The following is a 21,758-nucleotide window of genomic DNA, read 5'->3' as shown; positions in this document are numbered from 1 at the left end:
GGTTGTGGACTCTCCTTCCTTGGAGGTTTTTAAGTAGAGGTTGGATGACTATCTGTCATGCATGCTTTAGTTGATATCTCTGCATTGCAGGGGGGTGGACAAGATGGCCCTTGGGGTCCCTTCCAACTCTACAATTCTGTTAGAAACAAAATGTTGAGTCAAAAGTACTAAATAAAATAATGGAGTAGATGAACTCTGGTCAGTGAAAGCCCAAAACCTTTTGCTACCTGAATTGGAGACCTTTAAAAACAACAACCAATTTCTGTACCATTTAATTTTATGTCTCTATCTGTCCACCCCCTCATGGTGACTCTTGAAACAGGTCTTCATCATGGCAGATGGCAGGGCTAGCCATGATTGGAGTGTGATCCAGCAAGAAAATTATGCTGCTTTTATCTAGGCATTGATCTTGGTTTTCAGTGCTTTGCCATATCTGAATCTGGGTTATACGAGCCAACTCAGCAACATTCTGCTGTGAAAAATCCCCTTGCCCTTTGAAGTAAGAAAATTCAAATTCGGAACTCAGAACAAATGAAAGAAGTAAAGAAAACTTACACAAATATGCTTACTCTGCATAAAAGGTGTGGCATATTTGCCTTATTCAGAAACCAAAAATAATTTGTGTAAGAGTCAGAATATTTTGGCAAGGATTATTGTGGTAGCAGGAGGCAATCATAATGATTGGAGGATGTGTAAACTTACAAATGTTGTAGTATTTGCAGACAATTCTAGTATGCTTCCAAATGTATTCATATGGCCATGAGGAGTAGCAAGATGCTGTGTCAAACATCAGATCCATTTTGTTGTTCGTATCTACCACATGAATTTGTGAACTGTATTGTTAAACAATCAGCACTTTAAAATCATTGTTGTGTTTTCATCATAGGACTGACAGTTGCCGATCTGGTCATGCCCTGGTAAGCAATCAAAAACTGCTCAGCAATATCATTTCTTTCTGCTCTGAAAAATTCTTTGAACTTGTTCACACATGCATGGATATCACTTGGTTATTTTAACCCTAATGCCTTGTAGTTAAATACAGTGGTGCCTCGCAAGACGAAAAGAATCCGTTCCGTGAGTCTCTTCGTCTAGCGGTTTTTTCGTCTTGCGAAGCAAGCCCATTAGCGGATTAGCGCTATTAGCGGTTTAGCGGCTATTAGCGGCTATTAAAGGCTTAAGGGATTAGCGGATTAGCTGCTAAAAGGCTATTAGCAGCTTAGTGCCTTAGAAAAAGGGGGTGGGGAGCAAAAAAACCCACAAAAAACCCAGGAATCGCAAGACATTTTCATCTGGCGAAGCAAGCCCATAGAGAAATTCGTCCTGCAAAGCACCTCCAAAACGGAAAACCCTTTCGTCTAGCGGGTTTTCCATCTTGCGAGGCATTCGTCTTGCGGGGCACCACTGTATATGAATGGATTTAAATGAATAGCAGGTTATGTGAAAAGGCCAACTTTCTTACCTTCCTGGTCACCTTGAGGGATTTTGCTTTGCTATATGCTTTAGTCTCACACTTCGGACTGAACTGAACAGTAAGCCCATAATTTACACAGTATGATCCAGGGATCGCGCCTAAAGCAAAAACCACGTACAATCAAAGCTCATTGGGTTCAGTGACAGGTGGGATTGCCAGTCATTTTTCCTGGAACCCTGCCCTCTTTCCACTTCTTAAAATAATAATAATATTGCCACACAAGTAAATCTGAAGGCACACAACTTAAATGTGCATAAATTATGGACTTACTATATTGGCAAAACTATAATTTGACATTTATAATCTGCATAGGCCTGACAAGTGATGGAACAGAATCCCTTAACTTCCTCATAACAGCCATTTTCTTGATCAATAACCCACTCAGACTAGTAGCCTTTTTCTAACATGAAAGTTCCCTTTCCAAACTATTTTTTCCTGTTCAAATCAGCATTCAAACTTAATGCTGAATAGATTGAAGGTATCTTGGTCATGTTTCTTAGGTTAAAGGTCAATGTAACCTTACATAATTTTGCTTTCTATTACAGCCAGTGATATATGATGGGCAAATTCTTAATACTTCTGAATTCTGTGATTAATAATAACATATAATGTTAGTCTTTATTCCGAGATGGGTGCATATAGAGCTTTCTCAGCAACACAGATGCAATTAAAAATTCCAAGCGATGCATTCTGTTCCAAGTCAGAGTCTCTGTGTCCTAAATCCTAGTAACGACATTCGAGATATTTGAGCTTCCTCTGTGCCATATTTTCCCCATCTGTATCAGTTTGTCAAGGCAAAAGCTATCTAAACAGTCATTCTCTCCAACATCTATATATGACTGTCAAAATACCCTAACTCAGCAAGCATCCTATCAGCAGCATATCCCCTTCCCCATTTTGGTCCAGTCACCAGGGGGGTATTCATTTTTGCTTCAGCAATAAAAAACAAAACCAAACCCCAACAAATGTAATGGAATTTATTTAGACCCCCTTGCTTTAAGTAAGCAAGTTTTAAATCTATCGTGTGCATTCCTGTAATGTAAGGTTGATGTTAATGGGTTGTAAAGTGGGTAATAATTTTCTTACTGGCCCCTTCAATCAGATTAGATCATGTTATTGACCATGCTGTTCGTTTTATAACCACAATCATATTGTGGAGGAAGATCTTTGGCAAGTTGCACATTTATAAGTGCCCATTAAGGCAAAGAATGACAGATTTGCACATTTGGCATTTTTTTAAAAAATGTCCTTTCCCTGAAGACTGTTTTCCTCTCCACATCCTGAATTAGCATCTTTACATCCGTCTCAGGTTTTCATGCTGTTCAAGCAATAGCTGATTGTTCAGAACACTTATTTTACAAGGCAAAGTTGTTAGTCACATTTAAAAAATATATATCCTCTGAGCCATTTTGCTTATGTTCATCTTCTTGCTCTTTATTTCCCCTTTCAGTTGAACTGTGTCTTTACCTTTGTTTAGATAATGTTGCTGTATTTGTTAAAATGTTCTCTTAAAATAGCCCCCCCTGCACCCCAAATTATATACAATCCTATTCCCTCTCTGACTTCCCTTTTTCATCATATTGAAAATACAGTAGTTACCAATTACTTCATTAATTATTTCCATTTCATGTTCACTTCAAAGTAATGGTGTATTTAATTTAATAGTGTATTTAATTATGCTTTCAACCATGTTTCAATCTCTATATTGAGGTTTTAGTTTAAACTCAAATAAATTCTCCAATAATTTGTCCAATCAACTTTTAAAGCTATGGGAGCTGGTAGTTATCTCCACATCTTGTAGTACTGAATTCTACCAGCTGGTTTATTAGGAATTTTGTGCCCATTAAACTGCCAACTATTTAAAAAAGAACTTTTAGTTGATTAATTTGTGTTTTGACTAAATTAATTGATTAGTTGTAAATCAATTTATAGATTATTTACAACATTTCCTCTGTCCTCTGGGCACTTTACAAAACTCAGTAATAAAATAAAAAATGCAAGCAAAATAAATTTAAAAGCAATGAAAAACAATAGTACATAACCAACAACGTAAAAATAAACACAAAGCTAGCATAAATCAATATGGCAAAGTTACCATTCATCAGAACTAAATGCAACCTTTGTTCTTTGTATGTGCAAACTTGTATTGGTTTTATAACTATTTTACAATAAAACTACTACCATGCACCAAAAGCTGTCCCTTTATTCTGGACACATCAGCTGCTCTCATCTATTCACTCCACAGCTCTCAAAAACAGACTTCTTCTCTTTATACATGATTGGTTTGGACCTAGTCTTCTGCCATCATCTCTGATTTGGCCCTTTGCCATTCCTGATATTAAAAGTAAATTTAAAAGAATGACTCTCCAACTGATGAATGTTGGGTTACTGGTTGCTGAAATGGATATACCCAAAAAAGACTAGTTGGAACAGTTCTTTCACTGAATCATTTGCCCTAATACTGACTTTCTCTTGCATAAAGAGCAGGAGGCTGCTAGCATGTTACTATAGCTCTCAATCTCTAGGAGACAATCTAAGGGCATTTCCACAAGGGCCATTTCCTCTACCACAGCCCTCTTAGCCAGCAAGGCAAGCTGCTTTTAAATCTGAGTTGTAGTTTGTCTCATCTATTAAGAAAGGTGATTTCCCCCCCCTAGAAAATAATTTTATTTACTTCAGGAACACCCATTTTGGAAGTGTGAGATGAAAATATATCCCCAAATAAATGCCCATTCATCCTTACCTTCCTTTTCAATGGAGATTTTACTTAGGCGAATGGAGTCCAATAGATTTGAATCGAAAGGAAAATCAATGAATGTATGGTTTGAGTTGAGTTTTTGACAAATCCTTGATGTTTATAGGTTTGTTTTCATCATTGGCACATCAGTAGCACTGGCTTTCCATGTGATGATGAAAAGAGGAGTGAGCCGTATCCAGCTCTTGCGTAAATTGACCTGGAGGACTGTGATCTTACTCTTGATGGGACTCTGCTTCCTTAACTACGGACCAAGAGATGGTCCATGTAAGTATAATTGCCTTTTGGTCATTAGTGTTTTTATCATACAATCACGTACAATATCCACACTTATCTTTCCTCCGTGCTTTCCCGGCATGGCCTGTGCTTTAAATCTATGGCCAAGTGCCCCCTGCTCCCCCCCTTTTTTGCTGTGGGGCATTGCTGCCCCTGCCCCCAGTGTCTCTGTGCAGTTCTGGGATACTCTGTCCAGTTCTGGTTGCTGCAATTTAAGAAGGATATTGACAAGCTGCAACATGTGCAGAGCGACCAAGATGATAAGAGTCTGGAAACCAAACCTTATAAGGCATGGTTGAGGGAACTGGGTATGTTTAGCCTGGGAAAGAGGAGACTGAGAGGTGATATCCATCTTCAAATATCTGAAGGACTGATACATGGAGGATGGTACATGCTTGATTTCTGCTTCTCCGGAGGGTGGGACCCGAACCAATGGCTTCAAGTTACAAGAAAGAGGATTCCAACTAAACACCAGGAAGAACTTTCTGACAGTACTTGATGTTTTACAGTGGAACGGACTCCCTCAGGAAGTTTTGGAGACTCTGTTTCATTGGATGTTTTTAAGCAGAGGTTGGATGGTCATGGATGATTTAGTTGAGATTCCTGCATTTCGGGGTGTGTGTGGACTGAATGACCTCTACAATCCTATGATGCCTGCTCCCTCCCCAATCTTCTTGTGTTTAGAGAGAAGGTCTATGGGGCTTCGTGAGCACATATGACTGAGTTCCTCATAGCAAGGAGACTTGTAACATGTTTGCAACCCACTTCAGATCGTCCTGCTCAGAAGGGGAAAGTGAAGAGCCTCCATGTGGCTTTTTGAATTCATGAATAGGACTATTATTTTCCCCAATGGTGCATTATTATCTCCATCTGCAGACAGAAGATCTAGGCTTTAAAAATAACGAATGGTTAAAACCATTTATTGAGTGGGGGACCCTACTATGCTTTCTAAAAAGAAGTCCCTGGTAATTTATTTATTTATTTATTGGCCTTTTGAGCAATAGTTGCCATAGTTTTATTTGCTTGTTTTGCTAAATACACAACAGTCTGCAACAGCAAATTACAACTTTGCATTCACCAGCAGAACATATCTAGTTATTGCCTATTAAAGTTCCAGCAGCTGGTGCTGGGCATGTCAACTGTTAACACTTTTCTGCTTTCAGCAAAAATGGCTTGCTAATTTGGTTTGGCAAAACAGAGAGGTACTTTTAGTGACAATAATCTGATCTGGAGACTTTTAGAAACAACAATTACCAGACCGGAGGTGTCTCATTTCTGCTGCCCCCAATGGCAAATCCTGTAAGCACTGGAAGTATTTGGGAAAGGCAGCAACAGTCATGGTGGCATAACACCCTGTGTGGATCATTTATTTATCAGAATGCTTTCTCCTCCCTCCCTCCCTCTCTCTCTCTTTTGGCTGTTACATGCAGCATCCATTTTCCAGCAGAAACCAAAGACAGCTCTTTTTATGCAGCCCAAGGGAAGGGAGAGAAATGAGAAGGAACTAAGAACTTGGCACTTAGATTAGATATGTTTGTGACTTTTTTATTTTTATTTTTTTGCAAATCTCTGCACTTCAGTACTGCAGGATAGCCAGTTCCAAGTGCTGAGTACTTATGGAGTCATTGTGGTATCAGCTTTCAAATCCCGATCTCCACCCCCGAAATGCATTATGTTCTTGACAGTTGCCCTTTTAAATCCACAGTGCAGTGCAGTTGGGGTCACACATATTTCTTCCAAACCACGAGTTTCTGCTTTCTTTAAAGGAAGAGCTTAATAATGGAAGCCTTAATAAAGTTTTGTATTTGCAGGATTCTGAAGCTGGATAGATGTATGGTTTCCTCTGTAGAGGACGGCACTGTGGGTGGGTGGGTGGTATTCAGATAGGTTTTCTTCAGAGTGTTGGCATCCATCTGTCTTGGGAGGAGCACGCCTCTGTGCTATATAGCAGGGCAGGATGTAAGAGACAATGGCTGTCTTAAAACCTCCAGTCCAACTCAAAATATTCAATTAAATATATTTTCCTTCAGCTTCTAGCATAGACATTTCATCCATAGCAATGCTAACACTCCTCCTCCTGCTGCTGCTGCTTCATCATCATCATCATCATCATCATCATCATCCTTGCGTTCCTTTTACAGGATTTACAGAGCAATCTCAGGCCTGTTTGCTTAGAAGTACTACTGTGTTTAGAGGACTATGTTTCCCAAAGGTGTGCAGAAGACTATAAAGAAAGTCACTCCCATTGCTCTAAAAAGCACCCTACTTCAATAAGATTATCAACAGCTGACAGTCCTAAACCTAAAAGAAGCTTTAGTCTAGTGAATAAGATTAGGAAAGGGATGTGAATAATTTCTGGCAGAACAAACAACGTTGAACATCACCTTAAGTAGAGTATAAATGGACTGCATTTCTGAAATGTAAAAGTATTTGGACATACCAGCAGGTTCCAGTGTTAAAAAGAATTTAGCTAACAATGAATTCAGTGTTTGAGAAAGATACTTGGGCCTGGGAAAGTTTTGTCTGCTTGCAGTTTTAGCAGAGGACACTAATGGGTTTGAGACAGCATTTAAAAGGGTGTTTGGATGAATACCTTGCCTTATGATTTGTGTTGCCACAGAAACAGGGTGTGGAATTGCCTCCATCAAACCCTAGGCCTTATTCCATCTGACTAGGGCCTAGGGTTTGATGTATCCACATCTCAGTTCCTTACCTGTAAAATTGATGTCATAGTGACATCAATTACCTCAAAGGGATAATGGATTGTATAGCATTTCCTCCAAGTGCCCCAATTGTTCAGGCACAGTCCCGGAATCATGAAAGCCTGGCTTCTGATTTGATCCTGGAATGTCCCTATTTCCCCTGCCACTGCTGAGGTCGAGGAGGAGGATGAGCTGGCCCTTGTCCCAAGAAACGGTGGTGATGGCAGTGGCGTCTGCTAGGGAGTATCCCATTGCCTCTCCGTGGCCACCACTAACTGGCCTTCTCCCTTGGGCAGTTTGCAGCAATTGCTGAGGAGCAGGCAAGGAGAAAAGGCTGCTGCAACTGCGGCCCAGCTCTGTGTGATATGTTGCCTCTGAGGTGCAGGCAGAGTGCAGGGCTGCCCCTGGTGGGAAGAAAGAGGAAATGGAGCACAGAGCAAGAAGTCTTGATTTATTATTATTATTTAAAAAAAGCTTTGTGCATCTGCGTCTAATCTTGCCCCTTCTTCTGATAGAAAAGGCTCTGTGGGGGACAATGACCAAAAAATGGGGGGGGGCGGTTGATGAAGGCCAGTTGGAGGGGAGTGAGAAATGTCCCTATTTTCATCTGAGGAATGTTGGAGGGTATGGTATAGTACTTAAAAGAACCTGAAAGCAGCAAAAACATTAGTAAAGAAAAACATTTAACAGTTAAGAATTTGCAGGATAAACTTTATTATATGTTCCAGATATTGCTATTTATGCTAGACAACAAGGCAGCTACCCCTGCATTAGCATAATTTGGGGGAGAGGCCTTCACCTGAGCCAAATTCAGAATTTTAAGCGTGAGCAACAGGAAAATAATCTTAAGTGTAGGAAGATTCTCTTTTGGAAAGCTTTGCGTCTGAGCACTACAGGTCTGGAATTATGAATTTTAAGCCTCCAGATTATATTTTATTATCTTCCTGATCCACTACCTCCCTTTTTCATTGGCTTTTGTGCTCAGATGTGTTTTGTACCGAGACTCCAAAAGAAATCTTGGAAATAATTGAACCAATTCATATGGCTGATTGTGTCTCATATTCAAATATGGAATGAAGAGAGGAAATGTAATAAAAGATTATATTTAATACCAGTACCTTAGTCTGTGCCTGGCTGATTGGCATGATGCAAATTTTATCATACCTGACTCTTTCAGGGTTCTGAAAATACAATAATTTAATAAATAACCAAATGTGATTGAAAATGAGCTAGATGCTATGTTGCGAATTTGTGACTTGAGTTTTCAGTATCTGCCAGCTGGCTTTGTAGTTTCCCAAGAGTAATGTGAAGGGTTTCTACCATGTATCATATGATCAAAAAACCTAATACTAACCCAATCACACCCCAGTACAATCTAACATTTTTTCGTAATGTGATGGAAAACGGGTAATATTATACCACACTTTTCCATTTATCTGAATCAGAATGGACTTTCTCAGCAACATTTCAATTCTAGTATTTTTTACACGCATCCCATTAGTCAAAGGGTCTTTGGTTGCCCACCCCCATTCACGCTAACATCTGTGTGTTTGAAAGGGAAGACAGGATTATATATTTAGCAACACAGCGATTTCTCTCTCTCTCTCTCTCTCTCTCTCTCTCTCTCTCTCTCTCTCACACACACACACACACACACATATATATATCAATGTAATTTCAGTCCTCTCTGAAATGATTCCACACAAATACCTGTGAGAGCATAAAAGTTAGAAAAAGAATGGTATGTCTGCAACCTAGCTGGCATTGCATGAACATAAGAACACGAGAAAAACTTGCTGGATCAGGCCGATGGCCCATCTGGTCTAGCATCCTGTTCTCACAGTGGCCAACTAGAAGCCTGTGGGAAACCAACAAGCAGGGTGGGAGCACAAGAGCCCTCTCCTCTTCTGTGGTTTCCAGCAACTGGTATTCAGAATTGTTGCTACCTCCAACTGTGGCAGCAAAGCATAGTCACTGTGGCTAGCGTTCATCAATAGTCGTGTCATAGCTAGTAGCCTTTGAAGGAGGGACACCTTCATATCAAAAGGTCAAAATTATAAATCTCCTCATTCCAGCACTAGCAAGCCAAGCTGCATCCAGGACAAAATGTCAGGACTGTGCGGACCCTGTTATCTTTTCACAATTGAGTAAGGCTTAGCTGCAGGGCTAAGAGGAGCTGCTAGCAATAGTTCGCTAAATTTACAGAATGCCAAGATTTGCTAGTATCTTATAGTGAGCTAGCCTATTGGTCTGTCAGTCCCAATATGGTCTATCCTGAGTGGCAGTATCTCTCCAGAGTTTCAGGCTCAGAGATTTTTTTCCAGCCTCATTGGGGGCAGCCAATGTAAAGCCCTCCAGAAGTTGTTAGACTAGAATTCCCATCATCCCCAGCCAGCCCCATCATCCCGGCTACTGTTGAGTGATGATGGGTGCCGCAGTCCAGCAACATATGGAAGTCACCACATTGGCAACCCCTGATGTAAATAATCAGATAAGTCTCCAGAGCTTACTCACCACAAGGAAAATGGACTGTAAAATACTGCCCCCTACTCCAAAATATCCTACAGCTTGAAATGGAGAGCATAAAACAAAATGATTGCCTTAGACAAATGACATTCCCATAAAATTTGACTTTAGTTCCTTGTCCTTTTGTTCAGAATGGCCAAGTTCCGCCTCCATGAGAGCAAATGAGAAAGCCAAGCACTCTTCAGCAGCCTCCTCTTCTGTCTTTGTCCCCTTTGTGCTTGCACAACAAAAGAGCAGTACATTAAGAATAAATGGCAGTAATGGACTGATGGGAATACTTCCCCTTTAAGTGGACAGCACAAGCTGGATGGAGCCCAGAGCTTTAAAAGTATGAAACCTGCTGATTAATCCTCAGATTCACTATTGTAAATGTAAGCACTTTAAGTTGCTGGGTGGCTTTGTGGAAACGACAGTATTTTAGAATAGAGAACAGACAGCTTGATTGGGAGAAAGTTGAGACATATCTGAAACTGTCAGAAATTGTCAAAATGTCTGGGCACCTCTAAGGAGACTAACTAACTTTCATCTCTTGGTAGTGGTGGGCTGACAGGGAGGCAAAGACATTGATGCGCACAGGGCGCAATGAAGGTTGCATAGAGGAACTTTATCCAACTGTTCTGTAGTTCATTGAGCGCATTGTCAGAGTGAGGCTGTTGATGTGGACAGCTATACCCAATTCCAGACCTGAAAGCATTTGGTTTTTTGCAATCCAGGGATTCTGCTGTTCTTGGCTGGAGGTGACACTGGGGAGTTGAGTTGAGTGCAATAGGCTCAAAGTGCTACTTCAAAGAGTTGGCCAACCAAAGGCAAAAGGTCAGCTCCTAGGATCTATGGTGAATCTAGAATAGCCTTCACCATCCTAGTGCCCTCCGGAAATTTTAAAATGCCACTCCCACTAGCCTCAGTCAACACGATAGCTCAGTTGGTGGAGCATGAGACTCTTAATATCAAGGTCGTGGGTTCAAGCTCACGTTGGGCAAAAGATTCCTGCATTGCAGGGGGTTGGACTAGATGACCCTTGCTGTCCTGTCCAACTCCACAGTTCTATGATTCTATGACTGTCCTGGCTGGGACTGATGCGAGTTGTAGTCCAAAACATCTGGAGGGCACCAGCATGGCACATACTGATCTAGAAGTCTCATACTGCCTGTCAACTGCAAAGGCTATTCTTGCACCCATGTATTCCTTACTATGCCTGAAGAGGCTTCTGGGACCTGAATGCACACAATCACTGGACTCCAAGCCTTAGCCCATAAATTTCTTGGTATTGGAACCAAATCCTTGATCCATCTGATTACTCAGTAACTTTGGGCCAAATGGAAAAATATGTAACATGCATGATTGCAAATCTTGTACTGGAATTTTTTTTCTCATATTAGGTCTTATGTGTAACATTCAGCTTTGTACCTACAGTGTCATGGAGCTGGGCAAGGATTCCAGGTGTTCTGCAGCGTCTTGGATTTACTTACTTCATTTTGGCTTTGATGGAGACCTTCTTTTGCTTAAAAGACCTTGGCAGATATCAGGTGAGATGCAGTGGGACTGAGCTTGGAAAAACATACCCTTGCTCACTTTTGAGTACCCAACAATGTGTGTGGCATCCAGCTAGCCTCATATTATTGATGTCTTATATTTTACCAGTTTCCAGGACTGCTGGCTTTCTTACCTATAATCTCACTCTCTGGCACCACTAAATTTCAGTCAGAAATAATCTCGATTGTTCCTTTATCTTGGCTACACTGTAACCAATGCCCTTGCTTACTCTCCTCTTGGTAGTGAGGTATATTATGCTCAAAGGTTTCACAAACTGAATCTCCAGACAAGTTTTACAAGTTAGATAACTAGGTATTATTTACTATATGACTGTACTGAATATCTTTCCCCCCTGTTGTTAATAATGAAGAACTCACATGCAATTTTATTTGATCTTCCTTATACAAGCAAAAAGATAAAGCTGCTGAGGTCAACATTTACAGATGATAAAGGCAACCCACCCTTTACATAACTTAGATATTCCTTTATGCAGCTTGATTTTGTTAAATACCATGATCATAATAGTGGAAATTATTATTATTATTATTATTATTATTATTATTATTATTATTATTCGGCTTGTTCTCTTGTATATGTCACCCACCCACCCACCCTACTGAAGCTGTTTTCCGTAGGAAAAACACATCGAGATTTTATTACATGCACCTTCTATCAAGGTTTTCTTGTGTACACGCTTGGGCTTCACAGGTTGAAGACAGAAGTAACATGTTGAGACAAGTGAGGCCACTTTGAAAGCACCCTCACTATGTTCAGTAGAAACAGACATTTTCTTTTCCGGGATGAGCTCTGCATATTTTCAATGCAGTTCAGTGTGAAGAATTACTAGGAGAAGATGGAAGGAATGTATTGGCTAGCACCTTCTCCATTACCAACTCACACAGCCCAATCCAATAACTGTTTATGCAAATTCTTTGCCCAGAGACTGAGGGGAGGAGTAAACCAGTGTTTAACTTTCTGGTATTGTGCTTATGTGTATGTAAGGCAAATCAGAAATCTGGAATTGCACTGGGGATGCAGGGCCATTTGTGATGAGTGTTTTATTTCTGTCTTCACCCTCTGAAAAAAGGGGATGCTTCCATTGGCTTCCAGTCTGAGAAGATCAAGACATAAATTAGAGGGAATGTTACAAATAATACTTCTTCATTGGCAAGCAAGTGAACTGTGTGACCTCATTCCTCCCTCCCTCCTTCCATTTCCTTTTATCTCTGACTTGGACGATCCTGTTTTAAATTTGGTTTAAATGCGTATTTATAGACCAGACTCTAGTGTCTTCTCCTAGTGATAATGATCAGCTAATAATGATAAATACTTTGCTGATGAGCTAAGTATGTAATTACACAACAGGCTGCAGTCACTCAATAGAGCTTTTACAAGCTGCTGGATAACTGTCTTTTAATAACTGCCTACATATATGTTTGCATTAGAGATGGCAATGGGTGTCGTGGCACAGGCCCCAAATTAAAATGATGTGTTCATTAATGTGGGGCAGATTTTATCCTTCCTGTTTTAGTTGTTGCTTCTTGGATCAGACGCTTGCATGAGAACCCTCAGGAGCCACCTTTGAAAACCTGGCACCAAAGGCACACATTTAAAGATGGCTGTTCTCCTGCACATTCATGTTTGAAAAGATGCCTTCCAGTCCCATTTCATGCACAGACCAGACATCTCTCAGCATTTAGCAGGGGAAAGGGCTCCTTGGAAGTGAGCATCAAGGGAACACTTCAGTGGTCCTAGCAGCTCTCCTGCATGCACACACACACACACACACACACACACGCATGCATGTGTAGCTAAACCCTTTCCCAATTTATGTTTGCATATCTGTGTCAGGAATGAATTTGGGTGACCACATCAAGCATAAAATCCTCAGCTAATAAAGATCCAGTGACAAAGGATGGCATAAAAAAATGAACTGAACCACTAGTTGGCTGGAGAACTGTATTGCATAAAATCCCCCATCTGTACTCACCATCCTCAGGGCTATATAGTCAGGAGCTGGATCAGGAGTAGGGTCGCTATAAAACACCTGGCGTCAGTAAAGTCAACTCTTTATTCAAAGAAACCAAAACAGTGCAGGCCTAGTGATCCCAGCAACTCTTCCCAATCAGTCTTTCTTGTCTCTGTGAGGCAGTTGTGAGGACTGAAGGTCCCCAACTTCCCACCACTCTCTAAGACTCCTCCCCTGGTTGCTTCCCTATCAGCCTAAGGCACCTTTGTATTGTGTCTCATTGCTTTGCCCTCTTCATTCCTCTCTGTGTTCTGGGAGACCAGCGGGCAAGGGAACTGGTCACAGCAGGAGAGGGAGACTCTGGCTTCTTCAGCAGCCTGCCTCCACTCTGCTTCTTGACCCACCTCTGCTTCTGAGCTGCTCTCTACCACAGCCTCTTCCTGCTCACTCAACCCTGTTGCCTCTTCATCTTCCAACACCACCTCCTCCCGGTCTACTCCCTCTTCTCCCTCTGACCACTCACCATCATGCCCCCCATCACTCCCCTGGCTCTGAGCCTTCATCCTCTGGGAGTTCCTCTGGGGGTTCTCCTGCTGGTGCTTCCCACCACTCGTCTGCATCCAGCCAGTCCATGACACATATTGAGAGCATAGTAGATTGCATTGTCTATTGTCTGCACAACAAACTTTCCCCTGGTTAGCACATGGGAGATGAGATGAATAAAGTTCTCTCTTTTTTTTGAAGGCATATTGCACACAGCCTGAACACATGCAAAATCACTGACCTAGTAGCTGGGCAACTGCTTGATAAATATGACCTTATGGCTTTTTATGAGCACTCAGCATGCTCACTCACCCTCCCTCCGTAGGTATGCCTAGGATTTGATTTGATGGATTGTCTTCAGGGTGTTTTGCATGTGAATCAAGTGACGGAGACAGGAAGTGGCTAACATTCTAATTGCTGCTTTCACTTTCATGAGCAATTTCCTATTTATGTATATGAAGGTGAGGGAAGAAAAGTTTTGGGGTTAAATAATAATAATAATAATAAATTTTATTTATATCCCGCCCTCCCCAGCCGAAGCCGGGCTCAGGGCGGCTAACAACAATAAAACAGTACAAACAACACTTTAAAATCATTCATTATAAAATTAATTAATTCAAGCCACTGGCAACCATTGGGCCAGAGCTCTGTGAAGATTGCCAATGGAGGGAGTCAGGCTGTGCCCTGGCCAAAGGCCTGGTGGAACAGTTCTGTCTTGCAGGCCCTGCGGAAAGATGTTAAGTCCCGCAGGGCCCTGGTCTCTTGTGACAGAGTGTTCCACCAGATCGGAGCCACGGCCGAAAAAGCCCTGGCTCTAGTTGAGGCCAGCCTAACTTCTCTGTGGCCTGGGACCTTCAAGATGTTTTTATTTGAAGACCGTAAGTTTCTCTGTGGGGCATACCAGGAGAGGCGGTCCCGTAGGTACGAGGGTCCTAGGCCGTATAGGGCTTTAAAGGTTAAAACCAGCACCTTAAACCTGATCCTGTACTCCACCGGGAGCCAGTGCAGCTGGTATAGCACCGGGTGAATGTGATCTCGCAGCGAAGACCCCGTAAGGAGTCTCGCTGCAGCATTCTGCACCCGCTGGAGTTTCTGGGTCAGTTTCAAGGGCAGCCCCACGTAGAATGAGTTACAATAATCCAGTCTGGAGGTGACCGTCGCGTGGATCACAGTGGCTAGGTCAGGGCGAGAGAGGTAAGGAGCCAACTGCTTAGCTTGGCGGAGATGGAGAAATGCCGCCTTTGTTGTAGCTGCAATCTGCGCCTCCATGGAAAGGGAGGTGTCGAAGATTACATCCAAACTCTTAACGGACGGTGCTGGCACTAATTGCGCCCCCGCAAGAGATGGGAGTTGCCCCCCCAATCCCATATCGTCCCGTCCCAGCCACAGGACCTCTGGTTCTGACACACATTCTTCTGGAAGTGGCCATATTTATTTTCTCGACCGTATCTCTGATCTTGTGAATTTCCTTCTCTTTGAAGTTTGGTTACTGGTGGGCTCCACTAAGGGATATCGTTCTCTACTGGCCAGAGTGGGTAATCATGGTGATCCTGGAGACCCTTTGGCTGTGCCTCACATTCCTGCTACCTGTCCCTGGATGCCCCAGGTAAGCAAATCTGAATGCACAGTAGAGTAGAATTTTCGTAATGGAAAAAAGGGCATTCTAAAAGTGTCTTTGTAAAGGTCTTATTCACTATCATGAAAGGTCATTTCCTAAACAACCTATTGTATGAAGGGCACATAACTCCAAAAAGAGGCCAATGGTTTTACCCATTTCCCAAGTGATAGGATATTCTCTGTGTACTCCCCCCCCCCCGCAAACAGGATCTTTTTATTTGCAGTGAGAGAGAAAGCACTGGAGGCTCATAGCATCTTTGTAACATCTGTTAATTTGCAAGCACACAATTATAGCTTATTGAAAACAAGCAGATTCAGAGAACGGGCAGCAAGTGCCAATCCTGAATCCCAAAGTGTGACATTTGCATCCTACTTCTGCCAATGCCAGCCAAAAAACTCCCATCTTTCCGTCTGTCTCCGTTTAAATGGCAACTGCTGTATTTTCTGCCACACACAAACACCACTTGTCAGGTAGATTTTCCGTTAAGGAAATATATTCCAGTTATTATCTCCAACTGAGAAAATATCAGGTGGTTAGCAAGCCCTGACCACTGGTCAGGTGACAGAAGGGGGCCAATGGAGTTGCAACTGGTGCTCAAAAGCTTTTAATTCTGAGTGGGCTGCTCAGATTCAGTGCAAACTGCTCCTTGAGTGTCCGCCCTCTGACTATCCATGTTCCTCTTTCCAAGCCCATTTGCTTTCCAGTTTGATTGTTCGGTCAATATCTACTTGAGTTCAGACAGCCAGACCTGGTAAAAACATAACTTTGCATTAGACTTGCTTCCATTTACAATCCATGTTGGAAATAATTGGACCCTAAAGAACCCTCCACTCCTGCCAGGCAGTCATTTTTAATGCCCTTGTGTATTATTCCCCAGTACACCGAGCCCTTTCCCCAAGTCCAGTTAAAAAACATTTGAGAGCTCTTCTGTCCCAGATTCAAGTCAGAATCTCACCTCTCTGTGTCCTTAGGGTTGTGCTGTCAGTTCTCATTTCTTTGGACAGAAAATTGAAGGGCAGTGTCGGTGGTGTTAAATTTCAAATCCCAATTTTGGAAATGAGTGAATTTAGCCCCCTTAAAACCCTATTCTTTGGGAATTGTAGAAGAGGGAACAGGGCTGGCTTGCTGTGACTGATACATACCTAGTAATATAAGCTGTCGGGTGTTTTTGGCTGTGTTTCTCAAGCTCTTTCATGTACCCCAGGACATGCATCCTTCAAAAAGGCACTGGCAAGGCAAGGCTGTCATATGCTATGTGTCCTGCTGTTTTATCATTTAAAATAATGATCTAGCCATCAGCAGACACAGCTTGAGGTGCATGCAAGGGATTGCAGAAGAGCTGTGTGAAATAGATGTATCAGTTTGTGTTTTAGTATGGGATCATTTGCATGTCTTAGTGAATAAGGCAAAGCTATATTGCTACCTCTTAACAATTCCCCCTCCCGTTACTTAAAACGAAGCAGAATAATTTTTTCCCCTTGCAGATAAATGCTGCTGTTATCTTAAAACAACAGAAGTGAAAAAGAAGCCAATCTTCTCTTTCGTGGCATGTGAAGAGAGAGAAAAAAACTGTGTAGGAAGAGTTATTTATGGGGAACAATAACGTCCCCCTACCCCATTACTGGTACTATGACAGTAACCTAGATTTTGCACTGGAATCTTACAAGTCTTGCACTAAGGGGAGGTTGAAGGAACTTTGGGTTGTTTCCCTATTTCTTAGTACCACACAAGTCAATGGAATGATAAGGTTGGCTAGATTATGCTAGAAATAATATTAGGTCTCACAAATTTTGCTGTTTTTCTTTTTTTTTGGGGGGGGAAAGGGAAATTATCTAATAGTTCAGAGGCAAGATTTTTTTTAGAAAAAAGGTCTACCAGAGCACTTGCAATTATGTGGCTTTGAATCTGCCTGTTTACATAATACAGTGAAATGGTAAAAAAGTGGAATGACAATGAAAAATACATGCAAAACTGCTCCAGGCGGGGGGGGGGGGGGGAGAGGAGAAAGGAAATGAAGAACATGTTATACTAATCATACCAAGGCATACACATGTCTGCAACAATCCCACTTTTTGCATCTGGCATTGAGCTTTCTAAGATGCAACTTGAAACTGATAATTGTGAAAGACCAAAGTCTGCCCCAAGAGGGAAGGAAAGCAATGGTGTGTGCTTTAGGAATCTTACATGGCGGTGGCGGGGCGGCGGCTCCCATATGCCATAGGAACAACTGTAATGAAAAGGTTCTCTCTAATACACAGCAAAGGGTCCTGGAGAAATCAATGGCTGGTTGACCAATCCTCTCCATTTGCACTTTCCTCTATTTCCATGTTTGGAAACCCTGAGTTAACCACTGCAAACTGGACGATGCTGTAGATTTCAAAATGTTGCCAGATCAACACAGCTCTTTGCCTCCCCATTTGTAAGGAGGCAGGATCAATCCTCACACCGACTGAACTCCCTGCCTGCATATTATGAAAAGTTCCACCCAACTTAACTCATATTTCATCTTTCTCTACTCAACCCCATCATCTAGTTACCCCATTAGAAAATGAAGTATTTTGAAGCACATTAGATTCTTCGAAACTTTTCTTCTTCTACTGGGTAAACTTTGTAGAGTTTCTCTACTGCTTGCACCTGCATGTTAGCAAAGATTTTTAATATGAGATACAGAGAAAGTCAATAGTTATTTGTTTATACATTTCATTGTACACGCCATACTTCTGCTGCAGAATTGATTTAAAGCCGGTGGTGATTGGTTGTCTATTAATGGTAGAGAGAATTATTGCAAAATTGCTTGCAACAGGAAGTTAGCGTTCAGGTTCTTCTGATGCACCCGAAGTGCAATAAAAGGGACTTGTGACACCTTGATTTTAGTTGATTGGGAGGAAATGATATGCCACAGAAATACAATAGATAGAAAGAAGTGTTCTTGAAAGTGTAAAAAGATGGATGCGGCTTGTTCCTCCATCTCAGATTGCTCATGACAGAGTGTGAGTCTTTAATCTCTTTCACTCCGTGGAAGCTAATATGCGGCCATAAATCACACACATCTCCTCGAGGAATAAAATACTCTTTTTCTCAATGAACATTGGACCACGACCCTGAACTATTTAAGAACATATGCATGTTTTCATGCACAGAGGTGGAAGCCAGGTTTAACATGGCCACGTTGACTGTGACCCATTCTTCATTTAAGGCTATGATCCTGGCCCATTCTTCATTTTGCATTATTTGTTGAAATGGTGTTCCTGCCGCCTTTTAAAAAGTTAAATTAGGAGAAGCCTAGCTGAATGAATTTTCAATACCCAGAACTCCTATGTTTTCCACTCTAAGCACTGACAATCTGGTACCAATTTCATGCACATATGTGCAGTTGTATTAGTGGAATCAGCTTAGCATAAAGTGAGTGATGGAATATGCATTCTACACGCTCTTAGAAGCTGTGCAGAAACTGCAGCTGGGGAGATGTGTGAAAAACTAGCTCCATGTTTTCAGATTAAGTTTTCTATAGCGCCAGTCATGGGCAAATGGAATTAAGTTGATTTGTTAAGTTTGTAGGATTCTAGGGAGGGTATTCATTCTCACAAGTGTTGGTGAACCACATTAGCGGTTTTTGGGAGCGAGCCTTGAGGAGAGTGGCTCATCCTCCTGACGACTTTATGAAATGCACCTGCAGTTTAGACACAACATGCTGAATATGCAAACATACGAACTACAATTTTTGCTAAGTCTACTGTGTGCCTCAGAAGGCAAGGTCCTGCATTTTCCAAGTAATGCTGGAGACAGATTTGAGTAACTGCTGGTTTGCAGTTTGCTAAGGGTGAGTAACCATTGCCTCTTTGCTCTAGTATTCCTTACTGCAACCCAAGATTGTTTTGCTGCAGGCAGGGTCTAATTTAGTTAAGTGAGCATAAAATCTCCCATTTCCCATTTTAAGAGTGTTAGAAGCAGCAGACTAGGCTTCCCCAATGCCCAGCAACACATTTTTCTTAACCATTTCTTGCATAAGAACCAGCTAGAAGATGGGTTCACATTAGGGTTGCCATATGTCCTCTGCTTCCAGGACACATCCTCTTTATCATGGGCAGAGTCGTCATCACGATCCATAGTTAAAAGTAGAAGTTGGCAAATGTCTCCTCTTTTTTGCTCTTCAAAATATGGCAAACCCAGAGATGAACACAAATGTCTGCTCACTACTATGTGGATTTTAGTTTGTCTTTAAAAATGCTATTATACCTCTATTGCCACCCACAGCTATATTGTACAGTTGCAGCCCTGCCAACAGGTAAACAATACCTGTTTTCTGCTTGGAAAGCAATATTTGAAATTTGAGGGTTACATTCTGAGTGTATATACTTTCAGTGAGTAAAAGCTAAAATTTTGTTTTGTGGAAAAATGCAGCTTTGTTGGGGATGAAGCCACACAGTAAATATTGACACAATAGAACCGGTTTTATATTCTAATCATGATACCCTCCTCCACTGTTTTCAGAGACGGAAAAAGCAAAGGCACATCAAACATTTGAATTAGTAGAGATGTGTTTTGTAGATATTTTGCGGCAGATGGTACATCTCAATTAGGGAAGCATGTTTTCAGATTGCCGTATTCTAATGCATTTTAAAAATTATATCTCATTCTGGGGGAAGATCAGAGAGGCAACAAAAACCGTGATTGCCAGAATTAACAGAGCTTTTTGGCTTTCAGAGATCAAAAGGATCATTACACTTAATGGTGCATGTGTAGTAAATGCTATTCAGGAGTTGAAAATAAGCTCACTAATTCGTTTTCAAATTCTTGTCATATCAGACTGGTCTTGTGACGAAAAATAAAATCAGTTCCGGTGCTTGGAAAACTGACAGCTGCAATTAATATTGTGTGTTCTCTCTGCAGAGGTTACCTGGGCCCTGGGGGGATAGGAGATGATGGAAAATACCCCAACTGTACTGGCGGTGCAGCGGGGTACATTGATAAGTTGGTGCTTGGAGAGGACCACATATATCGCTACCCTACATGTAAGGTAATTGATTATCTGCAGGGCTGGCTTGGTGAAGTGTTTGTAAGTGCTGGGCTTATCTGGCCTTTGGCTTTTATATGATAACATCGCTTAGCCATTCCCTTCCTTCTCCTGTCAGACATTAGCCAGGTGCAGCCAAACAAAAGGAACACTTATTGTGGCACCGTTATCATACTGATTTTTTTCCCTCACCCCCAGAGGATGGAAGAAATCTAGTGTGAAAGCAGTGTTAAGGTTTGACAGCCAGGAGTTTCAGAGTCAAGTTCACAAGCAATCTCAACTCTTTGGGATTTATCTTTGCATATAATAGTATAAGAAACACCACAATTTAGCTGGACAATGCTCTCCGTCTGTCCTTTCTCTAATCCAGATGTTTCAGGAAGTGTTAATACCTCTGTGTATTAAGAACATTTGACAGAGCATTAATTCCTGGTCTCTAGAAACTGATCTCCTTTTAAATACAGTGGTCCCTCAGGTTAAGAACTTAATTCGTTCTGGAGATCTGTTCTTAACCTGATAGTACCACTTTAGCTAATGGGGCCTCCTGCTGCCATTGCGCCGCCACCGCACGGTTTCTGTTCTCATCCTGAAGCAAAGTTCTTAACCCAAGGTACTATTTCTGGGTTAGCGGAGTCTGTAACCTGAAGCGTCTGTAACCTGAAGCGTCTGTAACCCGAGGTACCACTGTATAATTTTCAACTTGCTGGGTATATAGATCAGGCGTTTCTAATTTCTGTATCCTTGAAGGGCCACTGTAATCTTCAGAGTCACCCAGTGTCTAAAAGTGTATTTTGTTGCACGAAGCAACTTACCATACTTAACAGCAGTTCTGTGCTCCATAGTAAGCAAGCTGGCATCATCTAGCACTTTCCAGTGTTCAGCATTTTATATACATTTGCACGTGGCATACAAAATCCAAAAGGGAGCTGGGACATTGAAAAGTGGAGCACCTGCCTTGCAAACATTTATCTTTTTCTGAAAAGTGAAGTTGTGCGTGAGCTTTTTGCTTTCCCCCCTTCAGTAATAGAACACCTGCTTTGCATGCAGAAGGTCCTCGGTTGAATCCCCGGCATCTCCAGGTGGTGGTGAGAATGCCCTCTGTCTGAACCCTGGATTGCTGCTGCCATTCGATTTAAGTAATGGTGTGCTAGATGGACCCATAGCCTAACTCAGTATAAGACAGTTTCCTATGTCTTGCTTAGAATTTAGGAGGACTGTTAGAGGCCTGTTAAAATCCTCTTGATGGCTGTATGTGGCTTAGCAGGCTACCAGCTGGCCATTTTTGAATAGACAGAAGAAGAAGAAGAAAGCAAACTAGCTTGTCAAACACAGTGGTGTTTAGATCTTCTGT

General features: G+C 41.8%; 1 protein-coding gene across 3 annotated transcripts in view; it reads left to right on the top strand.

The window, feature by feature from the left end:
* The window catches only part of LOC310677423 (heparan-alpha-glucosaminide N-acetyltransferase-like), a 176,090-nt gene that overhangs the window by 110,358 nt on the left and 43,974 nt on the right, over window positions 1-21,758 (top strand). For all 3 annotated transcript variants that reach the window (XM_083440432.1, XM_083440431.1, XM_083440433.1), the window contains 5 exons: window positions 887-917; window positions 4,333-4,493; window positions 11,144-11,256; window positions 15,257-15,381; window positions 20,284-20,410. In XM_083440432.1, coding sequence (XP_083296558.1) covers window positions 887-917; window positions 4,333-4,493; window positions 11,144-11,256; window positions 15,257-15,381; window positions 20,284-20,410 — 557 coding nt within the window. The remainder of the gene's footprint in view (window positions 1-886; window positions 918-4,332; window positions 4,494-11,143; window positions 11,257-15,256; window positions 15,382-20,283; window positions 20,411-21,758) is intronic.

Source organism: Podarcis tiliguerta (assembly GCF_965153285.1).
Source record: "Podarcis tiliguerta genome assembly, chromosome: 5".
Taxonomy (NCBI): Eukaryota; Metazoa; Chordata; class Lepidosauria; order Squamata; family Lacertidae; genus Podarcis; species Podarcis tiliguerta.
This window is presented reverse-complemented; position numbering and strand designations above follow the sequence as displayed.